General features: G+C 59.8%; 3 protein-coding genes across 5 annotated transcripts; 2 read left to right on the forward strand and 1 right to left on the reverse strand.

Annotated features, from left to right (window-relative positions):
- Positions 1–3,951: 3,951 nt before the first annotated feature.
- Positions 3,952–8,728, reverse strand: LOC141509416 (uncharacterized). Of its 2 annotated transcripts, none has more exons than XM_074218955.1 (3): positions 7,959–8,728; positions 5,635–6,859; positions 3,952–5,486 (listed from the first exon to the last, which is right to left on the reverse strand). In XM_074218955.1, the coding sequence occupies exon 3, from the start codon at positions 4,685–4,687 to the stop codon at positions 4,007–4,009; it is 681 nt and encodes a 226-aa protein (XP_074075056.1). In that variant the 5' UTR covers positions 4,688–5,486; positions 5,635–6,859; positions 7,959–8,728; the 3' UTR covers positions 3,952–4,006. The 2 variants fall into 2 exon arrangements, with proteins under 2 accessions (XP_074075056.1, XP_074075057.1); XM_074218956.1 differs by lacking the exon at positions 7,959–8,728 and adding an exon at positions 7,419–7,951.
- FBL (fibrillarin) lies at positions 4,888–7,862 on the forward strand. Its single transcript, XM_074218954.1, has 9 exons — positions 4,888–5,002; positions 5,284–5,436; positions 5,528–5,644; positions 5,793–5,887; positions 6,317–6,487; positions 6,799–6,931; positions 7,250–7,362; positions 7,440–7,585; positions 7,728–7,862. Exons 1-9 carry the CDS (start codon positions 4,993–4,995, stop codon positions 7,762–7,764), a joined length of 975 nt encoding a protein of 324 aa, XP_074075055.1. The 5' UTR covers positions 4,888–4,992; the 3' UTR covers positions 7,765–7,862.
- On the forward strand, positions 8,250–13,530 carry DYRK1B (dual specificity tyrosine phosphorylation regulated kinase 1B). 2 transcript variants are annotated; one of them, XM_074218953.1, is made up of 11 exons: positions 8,250–8,367; positions 9,565–9,734; positions 10,120–10,239; positions 10,333–10,521; positions 10,733–10,880; positions 10,989–11,275; positions 11,410–11,556; positions 11,652–11,792; positions 11,954–12,272; positions 12,504–12,610; positions 12,740–13,530. In XM_074218953.1, exons 2-11 carry the CDS (start codon positions 9,672–9,674, stop codon positions 13,151–13,153), a joined length of 1,935 nt encoding a protein of 644 aa, XP_074075054.1. In that variant the 5' UTR covers positions 8,250–8,367; positions 9,565–9,671; the 3' UTR covers positions 13,154–13,530. The 2 variants fall into 2 exon arrangements, with proteins under 2 accessions (XP_074075054.1, XP_074075053.1); XM_074218952.1 differs by lacking the exon at positions 8,250–8,367 and adding an exon at positions 8,851–9,465.
- Positions 13,531–14,194: the final 664 nt, after the last annotated feature.

Raw genomic sequence — 14,194 nt, forward strand, 5'->3', positions numbered from 1 at the left:
AACAAGTGCCCGAGTCAATGTGTGTTTCCTCTACCCTAAGGCGAGGAATAAGCTTAGAGGGGGCATTTCTGACCCATGATTATTTTATCCCTGCACCCTATCTCCTGGTCCTTACCCAGGGCTAGGGAAATTCAGGGGGAGAAACTGTCTGAGCAAACTTCCAGAGGAGACCTCATCTTATGACCCACTTGCCCTTCTGGGGTCTGCTTTTCCATTAGTCTGCCTGGGAGGAGAGAGATAAGACTCTGGGAACCTGGACTATGTCCCCTTCTCTATTATTATTGATTCTCTATCAATTCATTTGCCTCAGGAGCTGTGATTCTAATTACAACTCTGCCTTCACCATGTCCCAGAAGTCATTTAGTCCTCCATAGCAGAAACATTTCTCACCCACCCCCTGGCACACTCATACCGTGTTGGTGGAGCTGTGATTTGGTCCAACCAGTCAACAAATATTTAGGTCTTATTATTTACCAGACCCCGTGCTGAGTGAGGATATAAAGGACAAAAACAGTTCCTGCCCTCAGGCAGCTCACACTCTAGTGCAGTGGACAGACAAATGACCATGAACATACAAGGTATATACGGGATAAATTCGAATGAATCTCAAGAAGGAAGAATTAAGGAGGATGGAGAAAGGTTTCTACTAGATTGGCTTTTAGCTGGAACCTGAAGGAAATGAAGAACGAGAGGAAATGGAGATGAGAGGGGAGACAATTCCAAGAACAAGGCACCAATTAGGTAGCTAGGTGGAGCTGTGGATAGTGCACTGGCCTTGGAGTCAGGAGGATGGGAGTTCAAATCCAGTCTCAAACACTTGACATTTACGAGCTGGGTGACAGCCCCACCATCACCACCACCAAATGCAGGTCATATGCATGTCATGGCATCACCTCCCGATGTCATGGTCTTTGAGAACCAAGGACAGACATCACCAGCTGGCGAAAATGCCACAGCCTAGAGTTGGGGGAATTTATTAGAGGAGAAGGAAGAAGGCCAGTGTCACTGAATCTCAAAAGTACAGTTTGTAGAGAAGAGAATGAGAAGACTAGAAGCATAATGATGTGCTAGGACAAGCAGGCTTTTAAAAGTCAAACAGAGGGGGCAGCTAGGTGGCGCACTGCATAAAGCACCGGCCCTGGAATCAGGAGTACCTGGGTTCAAATCCGGTCTCAGACACTTAATAATTACCTAGCTGTGTGGCCTTGGGCAAGCCACTTAACCCCGTTTGCCTTACAAAAACCTAAAAAAAAAAAAAAAAAAAAAAGTCAAACCCAGATTGTAGGAACATCACTTCAATAGCTGGGTGGAAATCATTCCAGAAAGTAATGCTAAGATGTGACTACATTGTCCATGTCCTGGAAAGAACAGATGATCAGCAATGATAACAGAATATTGAAGGGTCACAGAGCTCATCTGGTAGTTATTAACTCTGCACTTAAATGCCAAGAAAATGCCAGTGTTATTGGGGGAAACCCAATCCCAGTGGCTTTTGTTTTGTTTTGGGTTGGGGTTTGTTTTTTTTTTTTTTTGGCAAGGCAATGGGGTTAAGTGACTTGCCGAAGGTCACACAGCTAGGCAATTATTAAGTGTCTGAGGCAGGATTTGAACCCAGGTACTCCTGACTCCAGGGCCAGTGTTCTATCCACTACGCCACTTAGCTGCCCCCCACCCTTACCCCAGGGACTTTTATAAATGTCACAGAGATATCCCCCACTGCCCTTTAAGGAAAAAGTATTGCATTCCTAAAACAATCTATACAAATAATTTTTTAGTTCGAGTTTGAATAAAATAAAAATAGGACATTCAAATTAAAATTCAAGTGGTAACTCGTTCATTGATCTTGAGTAATTTTAATTTTTAAGTTGGAGATGTTTCAGGAAACTAGATGATTGAAAAACATAGCAGATACGGCTGTGCCATATACTAAGATTATTTCAGGTTCACATGATTCATGCGAAAACCCAGCAAGCAGTTAGATGGCACAAATCATCTGTGATATGAAGCTGTGCCAATTGTCCAACAGGCACCACACCAGTTTGACCTTCCTTGTGCACACACTTTATTACATAATCATGGGGCTGCAGTCCTTGTCAACCAGAGCAAATTCACCAGGGTTGATCTCATTTTTGTTGACATTGGCTTGAACTTTTTTCCATAAAAAAAATGGATACATTTGAGAATTGAACTAAAATATAGTCAACAATCTCGGCCAGTATTCTGTCCTTGGCTCCCTTTCTCTTTCCTGGACTGGGAAAACCTTGCAATTTGGAAAACTCTGCTTTACAGGGAATAGAAGGAGATGGGAGTGTTAGGGAGAGGTTGTAAATCCCTTTGGAGACTGAAGTTATAGACTTGAACTGTTTAATTTTTTTTTTTAGGTTTTTGCAAGGCAAATTTTGCAAGGCAAAGGAGGTTAAGTTTTTTTTAGTTTTAGTTTTTTTTTGGCAAGGCAATGGGGTTAAGTGACTTGCCCAAGGCCACACAGCTAGGTCATGATTAAGTGTCTGAGGCCGAACTTGAACTCAGGTCCTCCTGACTCCGGGGCCGGTGCTCTAACCACTGAGCCACCTAACTGCCCCCATACAGTATAAATTTTTCAACTTGGCCAACGTGGGAACTTGTTTTGATATATATATATGTATACACACAACTCTCCCTCCTTTTGGGGGGATGTTTTATTGGCAATGACACCAGATTGGGTTTGCCTTTGCCTTCTCATTTAGATGAGGAAATTGAAGCAAACAGGGTGAAGTGACTTACCCAGGGAAGTCTGCCAGGAAGCTAGGAAGTGTCTGAGGCTGTGTTTGAACTTGGGTCCTCCTGACTCCAGGCCAAGCACTCTATCCTCCATGCCTCATACTTACCCCAGCCAATTAATATTTATTAAACAAACAATTGTAAAGAACAGAGAAGAGCTTTGAGTTTTGGAAGGCAATGAATGTTTGCTGTACAGGAGAGGAAAAGATCTGGATGCTGTCATTGAGGATTGGCTTTCTCTCTCTTTGGGCTGTTACTCTTAAGGCTTCAGATTTCCCAATTACCATGTGAGCCACAGGAAGCAAACATGATACAAGCAGGTTGGCATTCCTGGACTTCCATATGGGCTGCCATTGCTGCCAGGAAATCACTGAAACTGTTGAATACCAGTGCTATGGAGACCATCCAGACCAATTCAAAGACCTGAGGTAGCAGCTACTCTCACTGTGTTGGTGATCTGGGGAGAAAGACCATTGTTCTGTGTTCTTTGTTTTCCTATGATATAACCCATTGCCTATTGCGTAACCCATTGCCTTTTTCCATCATCTGTGGGTATGTATGCTTTGGAAGCTCCCCCAGTGACAATGCAAGACTTAAGGGTAAACAGGAGGCTTGGGGACATGACCCTACCCGGATGGCAGGGGTTTCCATGACCCCATTTTGGGGTTTTCTTGGCAGAGAGGAGTGGTTTACCATGTCCTCCTCCGGCTCATTTTACAGATGAGGAAACTGAGGCAAAGAGAATGAAGTGACTCTCCCACAAGGGCCACATAGGTGGCTCTGGGGATGCATTTGAACTCATGAAGATGGTAAGATAGGTAATCACCCACCGAATGCCTCAGGCCTGTAGGGGAGGGTAAGAGAGCTCATAACCAGAGGCAGGCCGGCTATAGAACTCTTGGAGATGATGGAATCACTTCATCAGGGCAGCCCTTCTCATTATCTGGCTGAGATCCCCACGATCACCCTCTCAGGGGATCCGGGAGGTCCAAACTCTCTACAATCAAGACAAGAAGCTGTTAAGAGTTCATTCGAAAACCTGTCCCTCTCCCAGCCCTGGAGGAGGGCGCATTTTCTTCTTGAAGTGCACTTCAGCCAAAATGAAGCACCCCAGCGGAGGCCGGAGTCAGAGAGGAATAAAGTCATTTGCAACAAAATTAAAGTTAAATAATGACAGCCCTTCTCCCTAGATGTTTTTGTTAAGGTTTTTAGTAAAATATTATTTTTGATGACAGGGAAGGGTCCATCACTCGCTAGGGCCCTCCTCTGGTGCCCCCCCCGCCGTAGCCCACCCTGCGAGCCTGGGGGGGCCATCTTTGCCTCTCCAGGGCCCCCCAAGTGACATCAGCTCAACGATATGGGAATGAAGCTCTGGCCCAGCACCAGCTCGCTTGTTCTCGCCGCTGCGAGGCCGAGGCTTCGCCCACGGGGCCCCGGCGCCCCTGGAGCGGCTGCTGAGCCTCGGGGCCCGGGAGCCCGGGGCCCGGCTGCGCCCTGGGCACCGCCGGGCGCCCCCGCCGCAGGGCTTCCTCCGAGGCCACAGGCCGGGCCCGGCCCCCAGGGCCCACCGGGCGCTGAGGGCAGGGCGTTGGGGGGACCAGAGCAGGGAGGCCGGAGGCAGGGGGCGGCCGAGCCGAGCCGCCATGCCGGCCTCCCTCCCCGCACCCCGGCCCGAGCCCACGAGCCGCCCCCGGCCCCATTCACCGCGTCTCCTGAGAGACGGGGATGCCCTCACCCCGCGGGGAGCGGAGGGCGCATGCGCGGAAAGTGTCTGCACAAAACTACATTTCCCATCAGCGCGCCCGGCCCCCAGGCGTCCTGGTGACGTCACGACGCCGTACGTGGTCCTCCTCGTCCCTCTTCCTTTTCGACTCCGGAAATGCTTCGGCCGCGGCCTAGGGCTTTGGAGGACTACTTTTCCCAGCATGCTACGGTCCCCTCCGACCTGACGTAGTCGGACGACGCGAAGGGGAGGGGAAAGGAAGAGGGTACTAGAGGCGCCTAGACGGCGCAGCCTCCGGAGATCAAGCGTGCGTGCGTGCGTGTTGCGTGTGCGCGTTACGTGCGCGCGTGCGTCCGCCCGCCTTCGCGCACGCCAATCCCCTCTCGCCTCCCGTCCCGCAGGCGGGGGCTAGGGCAGTCGGCGGCGCGTGGGAGCCGCGTGTCCGCTGGCGGCCGCCGTACCCGCCGCCGCCGCCGCTTCCGCTTCCTCCGCAGAGCGAGCCGCGTGCCATGAAGCCCGGTGAGCGCGGGGCCGGGCCCGGGAGGCCGGGGCGGGGCGGGGGGGGACCGAGGCGGCGGCCGGACGTGACAAGCCTTGGGGTGAGAGCCCGAGTCGGCCTCCGCGTGCGCAGCAGCCCCCGGGGGGGAGGGGGCGGCGTCTCCTCTCAGCCCCCAGGCTGCGGGGTCTTCCCTGAGGCTCCCCGGGCCCGCGGGACGGAGCGTGGAGGTTCCTGCCTGCGATCCAGGAAGGCCCGGATGTTCGCCTAAATGCTCAGCTTCTCACTTCTTTCTCGTCTGCAGGATTCAGCCCCCGAGGGGGGGGCCGGGGGGGGTTTGGAGGCCGCGGAAGAGGGGGTGACCGAGGGGGCAGAGGCGGCTTTGGGGGCCGAGGAGGCTTCGGGGGACGTGGCCGTGGCAGCTTCGGAGATCGAGGAGGCCGAGGAGGCGGCCGAGGTGAGTTGAGGGGGCTGCACCTGGACCGGAGGGGCCGACCGGGGTTGTCCCTTCGACAAAAAAATGGCCCCTTGTATTTTTTCTCCTGCAGGAGGATTCCATTCACCCGGTGGTCGCGGTAGAGGCACCCCCCGGGGCCGAGGCCGGGGCGGTAGAGGGGGTTTCCAAGGAGGAAAGAAGGTTACTGTGGAACCTCACCGGCATGAGGGTGAGTAAAGACACGTCCGATGCCAAAGAATATAGAAGCAAAATAAGCATCATTTGGTTCTGTTTCTTCGTTTTAGGGATACGGGAGGTCTGGAGAAAAAAACAGAGGAAAGGAGGTGTTCTTGGGTCACACTGTCCTTTTTTTTCAGGAGTTTTTATTTGTAGAGGAAAGGAAGATGCTCTGGTCACAAAGAACATGGTACCTGGGGAGTCTGTTTATGGCGAGAAGAGAATCACTGTGGAGGTGAGGATGGAGCTGTGGTGGAAAGGGCTGTGGGACAGGATCCTATTCACCCAATTAGTGCCACAAGTTCTGTAATGTTATCAACAGAGATGACATACAATCACTGCATCCAAATAAACCATATGTGGAGCAGATGAGAGATAATCAATTCTTGAGGGGAGAGGAGCATTGAATCTTGTAGGGAATGGGATTTTAGATGGGGTTTGAAGGAAGCCAGGGGAGATAGGAGACAGAAGAAGAAGGGAGAAGGGGGGGGGCAGAGCAGGTTGACAGTGAAAATGCCCAGTTTGGGACTCTGTTTTATGAACCAGCAAGACTGCTAATCTGGCTGAATCCTAGATTATGTTGAAAAGGCAGTAAGGTGTAGAGGACAGGAAAGCTAGGGGAGGACCAGATGATAAAGGACTTAACTTTCTTTCACCCCTTCAGGATGGTGAAGTGAAGTTGGAGTACCGTGCTTGGAACCCTTTCCGATCAAAGCTGGCCGCCGCCATCCTGGGTGGAGTGGATCAGATCCACATCCGACCTGGGGCCAAAGTGCTCTACTTGGGAGCAGCATCAGGAACTACTGTCTCTCATGTCTCTGACATTGTAGGCCCTGTGAGTCAGGGGGCCCTTCCCCACTTTGGGAAATAGATTAAGAAGTGGGAGGGCTTACTCCCAGCTCTTAATTGCCTCAATGCAAAATCTAAAGAACTGGTTGTGAGATACATGAATGGGATCCTTCAACTACCCTTGGACTGCACAGAGGGATTTGGGGGCAGGAAGTGTTACGGCATGCAACGATTGCTGGTGATTTTAGCTTGGCTCCAGCTATGGAGCAGGTCTTCTGGGTTCTAGAATGAAGGGCTTGGTGGTGGGTTCTTGGTCATGTGACAAGTGAAGCTACTGAGTTCTCTTCTGCTGCTCAGGAAGGTCTGGTCTATGCTGTTGAGTTCTCTCATCGATCTGGCCGAGACCTCATCAATGTGGCTAAGAAGAGAACAAACATCATTCCCGTCATTGAGGATGCACGGCACCCCCACAAATACCGAATGCTCATTGGTGAGGGCCTGAGGAGTCCCTGCTTCTGAGGACAGGGCTATAAGCGTGGTGTGACTTTGTTGAATATTTGGCAAACCTGAAAGCCCTATGTAAATGCCTTTATTAGTTAGAAGGGACTGGGACTTTAATTTCATGGAGGCTGAGTTTGGCCTTTCTCCTGTGGACCATGGGGGGAGCGTAGGAAGATTTCATCCAAGCCAAAGAATGATGTATTTCAGAACCAGCCCTTGAGGCTGCTGGACTGGCAATTTGTAGGATTGGATGGGGGGGGGGTCTCTAGCCTAACCCCCTCTGATACCCTTCCTCTTTTGTCTCCAGGGATGGTAGATGTGATTTTTGCTGATGTGGCCCAGCCAGACCAGTCCCGAATTGTGGCTCTCAATGCCCACAACTTCCTGCGCAATGGTGGACACTTTGTGATCTCCATTAAGGTAAAGTGCCCAGGCCAAATTGAGGGGTGGAGGGAGGAGGCCCCTGAGGCTGGCACCTCATGATCACTGTCTTCCAGGCCAACTGCATAGACTCCACAGCCTCCCCTGAAGCCGTGTTTGCCTCAGAAGTCAAGAAAATGCAGCAGGAAAACATGAAGCCACAGGAACAGCTCACCTTGGAGCCCTATGAGCGAGATCACGCAGTGGTGGTAGGGGTGTATAGGTGAGGCTTGGGAGGGGCCCCGGGGGAACGGGCTGTCACTGGGGTGGGAAGGGGCTGAGCACAGCGGGGATGCCTTGGGAGGGGGGCTTGGGGGCATCTCCAGGTGGTACTACCTGGGCTCAGGTCTCCTTTCTCCCCACAGGCCGCCCCCCAAGCAGAAAGAAGTAGCTGCCAAGTAGCTGTCTGCCTCTCCCGGCCCCGCCCCTTCCCCTTCTTTTTCTACTCTTAGCTGTTTTCTGTCAGATCTTTGTATTTTCTATTAAAAGGTGTGACCTCATGTGACTCCTGGATTCTCAAAGGGTTAAGGGGGGGCGGGGTCGGAGGCTGGCGCCTGCGCGTTGCGGCGAGCTCCTGCCGCTCGCCCTGTAGTTACCCGGGGAGGTCGGGCGTCGACCTCTGCGACGCAGGCTTCGTCTCGGGCCCTTCTGCGCGCCCTGGGCGGGACCCGAGGCGGATGGCGCGCATGTCTCTTTCGGAGCCGGCGCAGGCGCACGAGGCGGTAGCCCGGTGCCTGAGTCACGTGTCGGGGGAGAATGGGAGGGAGCAGGGGGCGGAGTCCGGGCCGGGGGGGCCGGTTTGTTGTGGTCGCCATTTTGCTGGTTGCATTACTGGGTAATTGGGGACCCCGGGCCGCCGCCGATCTGACTGGAACCGCCCGCCCGCGCCGCCGCCGCCAGCGTTCCCGCGCGGGGATGAGCCCGGGGCGCTGAGTCGCCGCCGCCGCCTGCCCCGCGCGTTCCGCTCCGCCCCTCCCCCCGACGGCCCGGCACCCCCGCCCACAGGTAACGGCCGCGCGCGCGCCCGCGCCCGCCGGGGCTGGGGGAGGGGAGGGGCGCGCGCCCGCCCGTCCTCCGGCGCGCCGCCCTCCACCCCCCGCGCCGAACGTTAGCCCCGAGGAGGGGGGGAGGGGGACGCGGGCGCCCGTTACAGCCGCCCCTCCCGGGCGGCGGGGTGGGGCGGGATGGGGGGCGCGCGCGCGCCGGCCCGGCGGGGTGGGGGAGGGGCGCCGGCCGGACCAGGTGCCCGGAGGGGGAGGGGAGAGGAGGGGGCGGGGCCGCTATTTATAGACCGGTTCCTGGAAGGGGCCGGCCCCGGGGGAGCGCGGCGCGGGCCGGGGCGGGGCCGGGCGGCCGGGCCGGGGGCGGAGCCGCGGCCTCTCCGACCCCCCTCCTCCCCCCCCCCCCCCCCCCCCCCCCCCCCCCCCCCCCCCCCCGTTCCCCTTTCTCTCCCGCTCTTTGTTTGGGCAAGAGCCGGCGCGGGCCCCCACCCGCCGCATCGCGGTCGCTTGGCAACAGCGGGCCGGCTCGTCGCCATTGGCCGGCGCGCCGAGCCCCTCGGGCCAATGGCAGGCCTGTTGCCATGGCAGGGGTCATGTTGCAGCCGCCTCGTGCGCGCCGCGGGGAGCGGGAGCCCGAGCCCGGGAGGCGGGAGGCGGGGCGGGGCGCGAGCCGGAGCGGGCGCCCCTCGAGCTCTGCACCTCCTCCCCCTCCCCCCGGGGGGCCAGGGGAGGGGGCCCGGGCCGGGCCGCCGGGCTGCGATGGGCGCCGGGGGCGCGGCTTCTCCGGGCCCCCGCGCGCCCCCCGGGCCGCGCCGCGCCTAGGCCGGGCTGGAAGTCGGGGGGCCCCGGCGGCGGCAGGGTTAAGCCCTGCGCCGCCCCGCCCCTCCCCCCTTCCACCTGCTCGGCCCCCCTCCGTGCCACCTCGGCTGACCCCCCTCCCCCTCCCAGCGGCTGCCGCTGTCACCCAGCGGACGGGGCAGGGCAGGCCAGGGCTGGGGGCGCCTCCGGGGCCCGGCCGCCCCCCTCCGCCCGGGGCCGCTCCCCGCCATGCTGACTGCGCGCCTGCCGGACTGGGGACCCCGCCGGCCGCCCCCCAGCGTGGGTACGAGAGGGGCAGAGCCGGGCCCTCGCCCGCGGGGGGAGGGGAGGGGCGCCCGCCGGGCCGGCCCCGGGCCCCAGCCTGACCCCTCGCCCCCCGCAGGTCCCGGCGGTGCTGGTGCCGGCAGCTGCGGTGCAGGATGCGAGACGTCGCCCCCCGGCCGGGCTCCTGCTCCGGGCCTCGCCTCCCTGCGGCCCTCTGAGCCGGACATGGCCGCCCCGCCCAGCCATGGCCCTTTCTCCGGCTTCCCGGCCCCCCAGGAGCACACACAGGTACCCCGACCCTCTCCGCTCCTTCGGGCAGGCCGGGGTGGGAGGGCCCAGGGAGCTGGACGCTTCGGCGGAGGCTGGAGGGGCCTGGGCCGGAGGAAGCCCCCGCTGGGCCCTCGAAGGTCACCTCGGTTTACGTCCCAGGTCACCCCGGGAGCCAGTGCTAGAACTGGGGCTGGGCCCTGCCCCGACCTCGGCGTCAGCCCCGGAGGGTCCGGGGGAACGGGGCTCGAGGTGGAAGGTTAAGAGGCGAAGCGAGGCCAGAGGTGGGAAGGGGGGCCTGGGAGCCGGCTGGCCTTTATGAGAGAGCTCCCCTCCGGGGTGTGAGAGGGACCAAAAGAGAGGTCGGGGCTGAAGGGCCCGCCCGTCTGTGTCCGTCCCCTCCCAGGTGGTGCCAGATGTCAGGCTGCTGCAGCGCCGGCTCCCGCTGGCCTTTCGGGATGCCACCTCCGCCCCCCTCCGAAAGCTCTCTGTGGACCTCATCAAGACCTACAAGCACATTAATGAGGTGGGCTGGGCCCTGGGCAGGAGTGAGCCGGGAGGGGGGAGGGTCTCCCGACATCTCTCCTCACCCCTTCGTCCCCTCCTCCCCCCTCCCCAGGTGTACTACGCAAAGAAGAAGCGTCGGGCCCAGCAGGGGCCCCCAGAGGACGCAAGCACAAAGAAAGAGAGGAAGGTTCTGAATCACGGCTACGACGACGATAACCACGACTACATCGTGCGAAGTGGGGAACGATGGCTGGAGCGCTATGAGATCGACTCGCTCATTGGGAAGGGCTCCTTTGGGCAGGTGGGAACCCCAACGAGAATCCTGGGAGAGGGGCAGCAGAATGCGAGAGGAGGCTCCTCCCCTAGTCCCCCATGCGATGAAGCCTGTGCACCCCAAATCCTCTGCTGCCCCCAAGTCACGACTACCGATTTCCAGATTATGTCTCCTCTTGGGATCCGTCCTAGGTCCCAGAGTCCATCCCCATTGACCCCGGGCTTCTCGTCCCTCTCAGGTGGTGAAGGCCTACGACCACCAGGCCCAGGAGCTGGTGGCCATCAAGATCATTAAGAACAAGAAGGCGTTTCTGAACCAGGCGCAGATCGAACTGCGGCTGCTTGAGCTGATGAACCAGCACGATACGGAGATGAAGTACTACATTGGTGAGACCCGGGAGCGCAGCAGACGGCCGGTGACCCTTGGGCGGGCGCTGGGAGGGCATGGGGAGTCATCCTATCTGCCACGGCCTATCCTCGCTCCCTCTCCCCCAGTGCATTTGAAAAGACACTTCATGTTCCGGAACCATCTGTGCCTGGTCTTCGAACTGCTCTCCTACAATCTGTATGACCTGCTGCGTAACACCCACTTCCGGGGCGTCTCGCTGAACCTGACCCGGAAGCTGGCCCAGCAGCTCTGCACGGCCCTGCTCTTCCTGGCCACCCCCGAACTCAGCATCATCCACTGCGACCTCAAGCCTGAGAACATCCTGCTGTGCAACCCCAAGCGCAGCGCCATCAAAATCGTTGACTTCGGCAGCTCCTGTCAGCTGGGCCAGCGGGTACGTGGTGGCCGTGGTTGACGGCTCCAGGCTGGAGGTCTGATGCCACAGAGGGGAAACTGGGGCTCACCGGGTGGGGTATCTCCCGATACGGGCTGCCAAGAAGACTCTGATCAAGCCTCCCTTGTCTCCAGATCTATCAGTACATCCAGAGTCGCTTCTACCGCTCACCTGAGGTGCTCCTGGGGACACCGTATGACCTGGCCATCGACATGTGGTCTCTAGGCTGTATCCTTGTGGAGATGCACACAGGAGAGCCCCTCTTCAGTGGTTCTAATGAGGTGAGGCTCAGGCCTGCGGGTGTCCAGGAGACAGGCATGGTGACACCGGGTGGAGGGAAGCAACGCTGATGGTTTTCTGCTGCTCTTTGGCCCAGGTGGACCAGATGAACAGGATTGTGGAAGTGTTGGGACTGCCTCCAGCTCCCATGCTGGAGCAGGCACCCAAAGCTAGGAAGTACTTTGACCGGTTGCCTGGAGGGGGCTGGACCCTCCGGAGGAGCAAAGACCTCAGGAAGGTGAGCCGGCAGGCTTCCAAGACCCAGGCTCGGGCCCCTCTCTGCACCTCTTCTTTCTGTTCCCCTCCTGGTGTCCTCACCCGCCTGGGTTCTTCTCCCAGGGCCCTTTCCCTCTCTCTGCTTCCTCCACCCTCGTGACTCCTCTGCTTCTCCCTCCTTAGGAATACCAGGGCCCCGGCACGCGGCGGCTGCAGGAGGTGCTAGGTGTGCAGACAGGCGGCCCCGGAGGCCGGCGGGCAGGCGAGCCAGGCCACAGCACAGCCGACTACCTCCGCTTCCAGGACCTGGTGCTGCGCATGCTGGAGTACGAGCCAGCCGCCCGCATCAGCCCCCTGGGCGCCCTGCAGCACGGCTTCTTCCGTCGAACGGCCGATGAGGCGACCAACACCGGGCCCTCGGGGAGCAGCACCTCCACCTCACCTTCTCCAGCCCCCGACGCCTCCCACTCCTCCAGTGCGGCCAGCTCCGTCTCCAGCTCTGGTGCGGGGGGGACCGAGACCACCCAGAGTAGGGCTGGGGGTGGGGAGAACTTGGCCCCTGGGTCTGTGTGCAAAGGAGAAATCTCTCTTCTCCGACTCAGTTCTGCTCTACAGAAGGGGATTTGGAGAGATGATTTTTCCACCAAGCCCTACGAGTCGGTGGTCTCGGACCTTGAACCACAGTGTTGGAGGGGGGGGACACGTTTTGCCAACTTATCGTTTCCCACCTTAGGTGGCTCAAGCGGATCATCCAATGACAACCGGAGCTACCGCTACAGCAACCGATACTGTGGGGGACCGGGACCTCCAGTGACGGACTGCGAGATGCACAGCCCCCAGGTACTGGCCTCGGGCTTTGGGCTGGTTCCAGGACAGACAGAGAGGGAGTTCCTTCGGGACCCTCCCTCCCAGAGGCCTGGGCCGTCTCCTTTTGGTCGATTATAGTCTGTGCCTTTCTTCCCCTGGCAGGTCCCTCCTTCCCAGCCACTGCGCCCTTGGGCAGGGGGAGATGTGGCCCACAAGCCTCCCCCGGGCCCGGCCCCAGCCTCCTCCTCCTCCTCCTCCTCCTTCCACGGGGCCGGCGGCCGGCCTCCGGCCCAGGCTGGCTCTTCTTCGTCCTCCTCACCGCCTCCCCCCGAGCTGATGGACGTGAGCCTCGGAGGTGGTCCCCTGCTGCCTCCGCCCGCCCCACAGGACTGCGCCCCACTCCGCCCCGCTCCCCCACTCCAGCACCCGGCCGCTTCGGCCTTCCGGACTCGGACCACAGGGGGGGGCGGCCCCAGGGGCGGGGGCCGGCCGCCGATCCCCCCACCCGAGGACCCAGCCCTAGGCCCCCGCCTGGGCCTCTGCGGTGTCCCCCAGAGTACGGCCGCCAGCTCGTGATCCCCTGCCCCCCTGGGGCCCCCCGAAGCCATACCCCTTCCCCCTTGGGGCCCCTGGGCTCATGCCTTCCCTCCCCAGCCCTCCTCCCCTCTCAACTGGAATTGCTGCTACCCAGTGGGGGAGGGGGGGCACCTGCACTGACCTGACTGGGGGCTGGGGCCGAGAAGAGGAGGGGGTATGACCCCTGCCCCCTTTGTCCCCCCATGGACCGGCTCCTCGGCCCTGCTGGCCCCTTTGTTTTCTATTTATTGTACCAAAGACTGGCAGCCCTGGGGTGGCTCCCCTGCTCTCCACCCCGGGGCTGGGGGGTGGGGTGGGGAGGCATCGCAGGAGTCTGGGGCGCCCCGTGCTGTACCCAAGTAAAGAGCTTTCTCACACGCCCGACACTCCTTTGCAGGGTCGCTCGTGCACTCCCCTCCAAGACAGACCCCGAGACCCCGAGAGGGAGGAGTTGGGAAGCATGGCAGAAGGGTGGCCTGTCCCCCGAGCTGGGGCGGGGGTGCAGCGGAGCAAGGGGGGGATGAGCAGAGCCCCCAGCCCCACCCTGCAGCCCCTCAGGCAGCTACAGTGGAAAGGTGCAAGGTCTCATTGTGGCCTAAGTGGGGAGGGGGCTGCCCGGTGTCCTTGACATTGGTGAACTTGAGGTGGAAAGGGGGGCTGATCGCAGGTAAGTGCCCGGGCGCCGATGCCGCCCGCCCCTGCCTGGGTCTGGACCCGGGGTCTGCTCCCCTAGGCCGGCCGGCCCTGCCGGGATGGTCCTGAGTGACTGGCGGGGGGTCCCGGGGCTCCCCAGCCCCCAGTTGCCCCGGGGAGGCGGCTGGATTGGCAGCCCTACCCAGAGGCCTTTGCGCGGCCGCCTCACGTGGGCAGCCCCGAGGCAGCCCGGCCGTGGGGGAGGGGCCGGGGGCTCTGAAGGACACTTTCCGTTAGGCCGCGCCCCGCCTTCTCCGAGTTGTCCAATCGCCGGGCCGGAAGGAAGGGGTGGGGAAAAGCGAGACTGGAGGGATTGGCTGCTTCAGGGCGGCCGGGGATTGGCTGGAG

The sequence above is a fragment of the Macrotis lagotis genome, chromosome 1, assembly GCF_037893015.1.
Source record: "Macrotis lagotis isolate mMagLag1 chromosome 1, bilby.v1.9.chrom.fasta, whole genome shotgun sequence".
In the NCBI taxonomy this organism is placed as follows: Eukaryota; Metazoa; Chordata; class Mammalia; order Peramelemorphia; family Peramelidae; genus Macrotis; species Macrotis lagotis.

What these genes read in the sequence shown, in the direction of transcription:
- LOC141509416 (XM_074218955.1), bottom strand. Translation starts at nt 4,687, where the DNA reads ATGCTGGGAAAAGTAGTCCTCCAAAGCCCTAGGCCGCGGCCGAAGCAT.
- FBL (XM_074218954.1), top strand. An exon ending in GGAACCTCACCGGCATGAGG is followed by an intron (nt 5,645 to 5,792) that starts GTGAGTAAAGAC and finishes CTTTTTTTTCAG; the next exon opens with GAGTTTTTATTTGTAGAGGA. An exon ending in ACTTTGTGATCTCCATTAAG is followed by an intron (nt 7,363 to 7,439) that starts GTAAAGTGCCCA and finishes ACTGTCTTCCAG; the next exon opens with GCCAACTGCATAGACTCCAC.
- DYRK1B (XM_074218952.1), top strand. Translation starts at nt 9,411, where the DNA reads ATGCTGACTGCGCGCCTGCCGGACTGGGGACCCCGCCGGCCGCCCCCC. An exon ending in CCTACAAGCACATTAATGAG is followed by an intron (nt 10,240 to 10,332) that starts GTGGGCTGGGCC and finishes CCCCCTCCCCAG; the next exon opens with GTGTACTACGCAAAGAAGAA. An exon ending in GGAGCAAAGACCTCAGGAAG is followed by an intron (nt 11,793 to 11,953) that starts GTGAGCCGGCAG and finishes CTCCCTCCTTAG; the next exon opens with GAATACCAGGGCCCCGGCAC.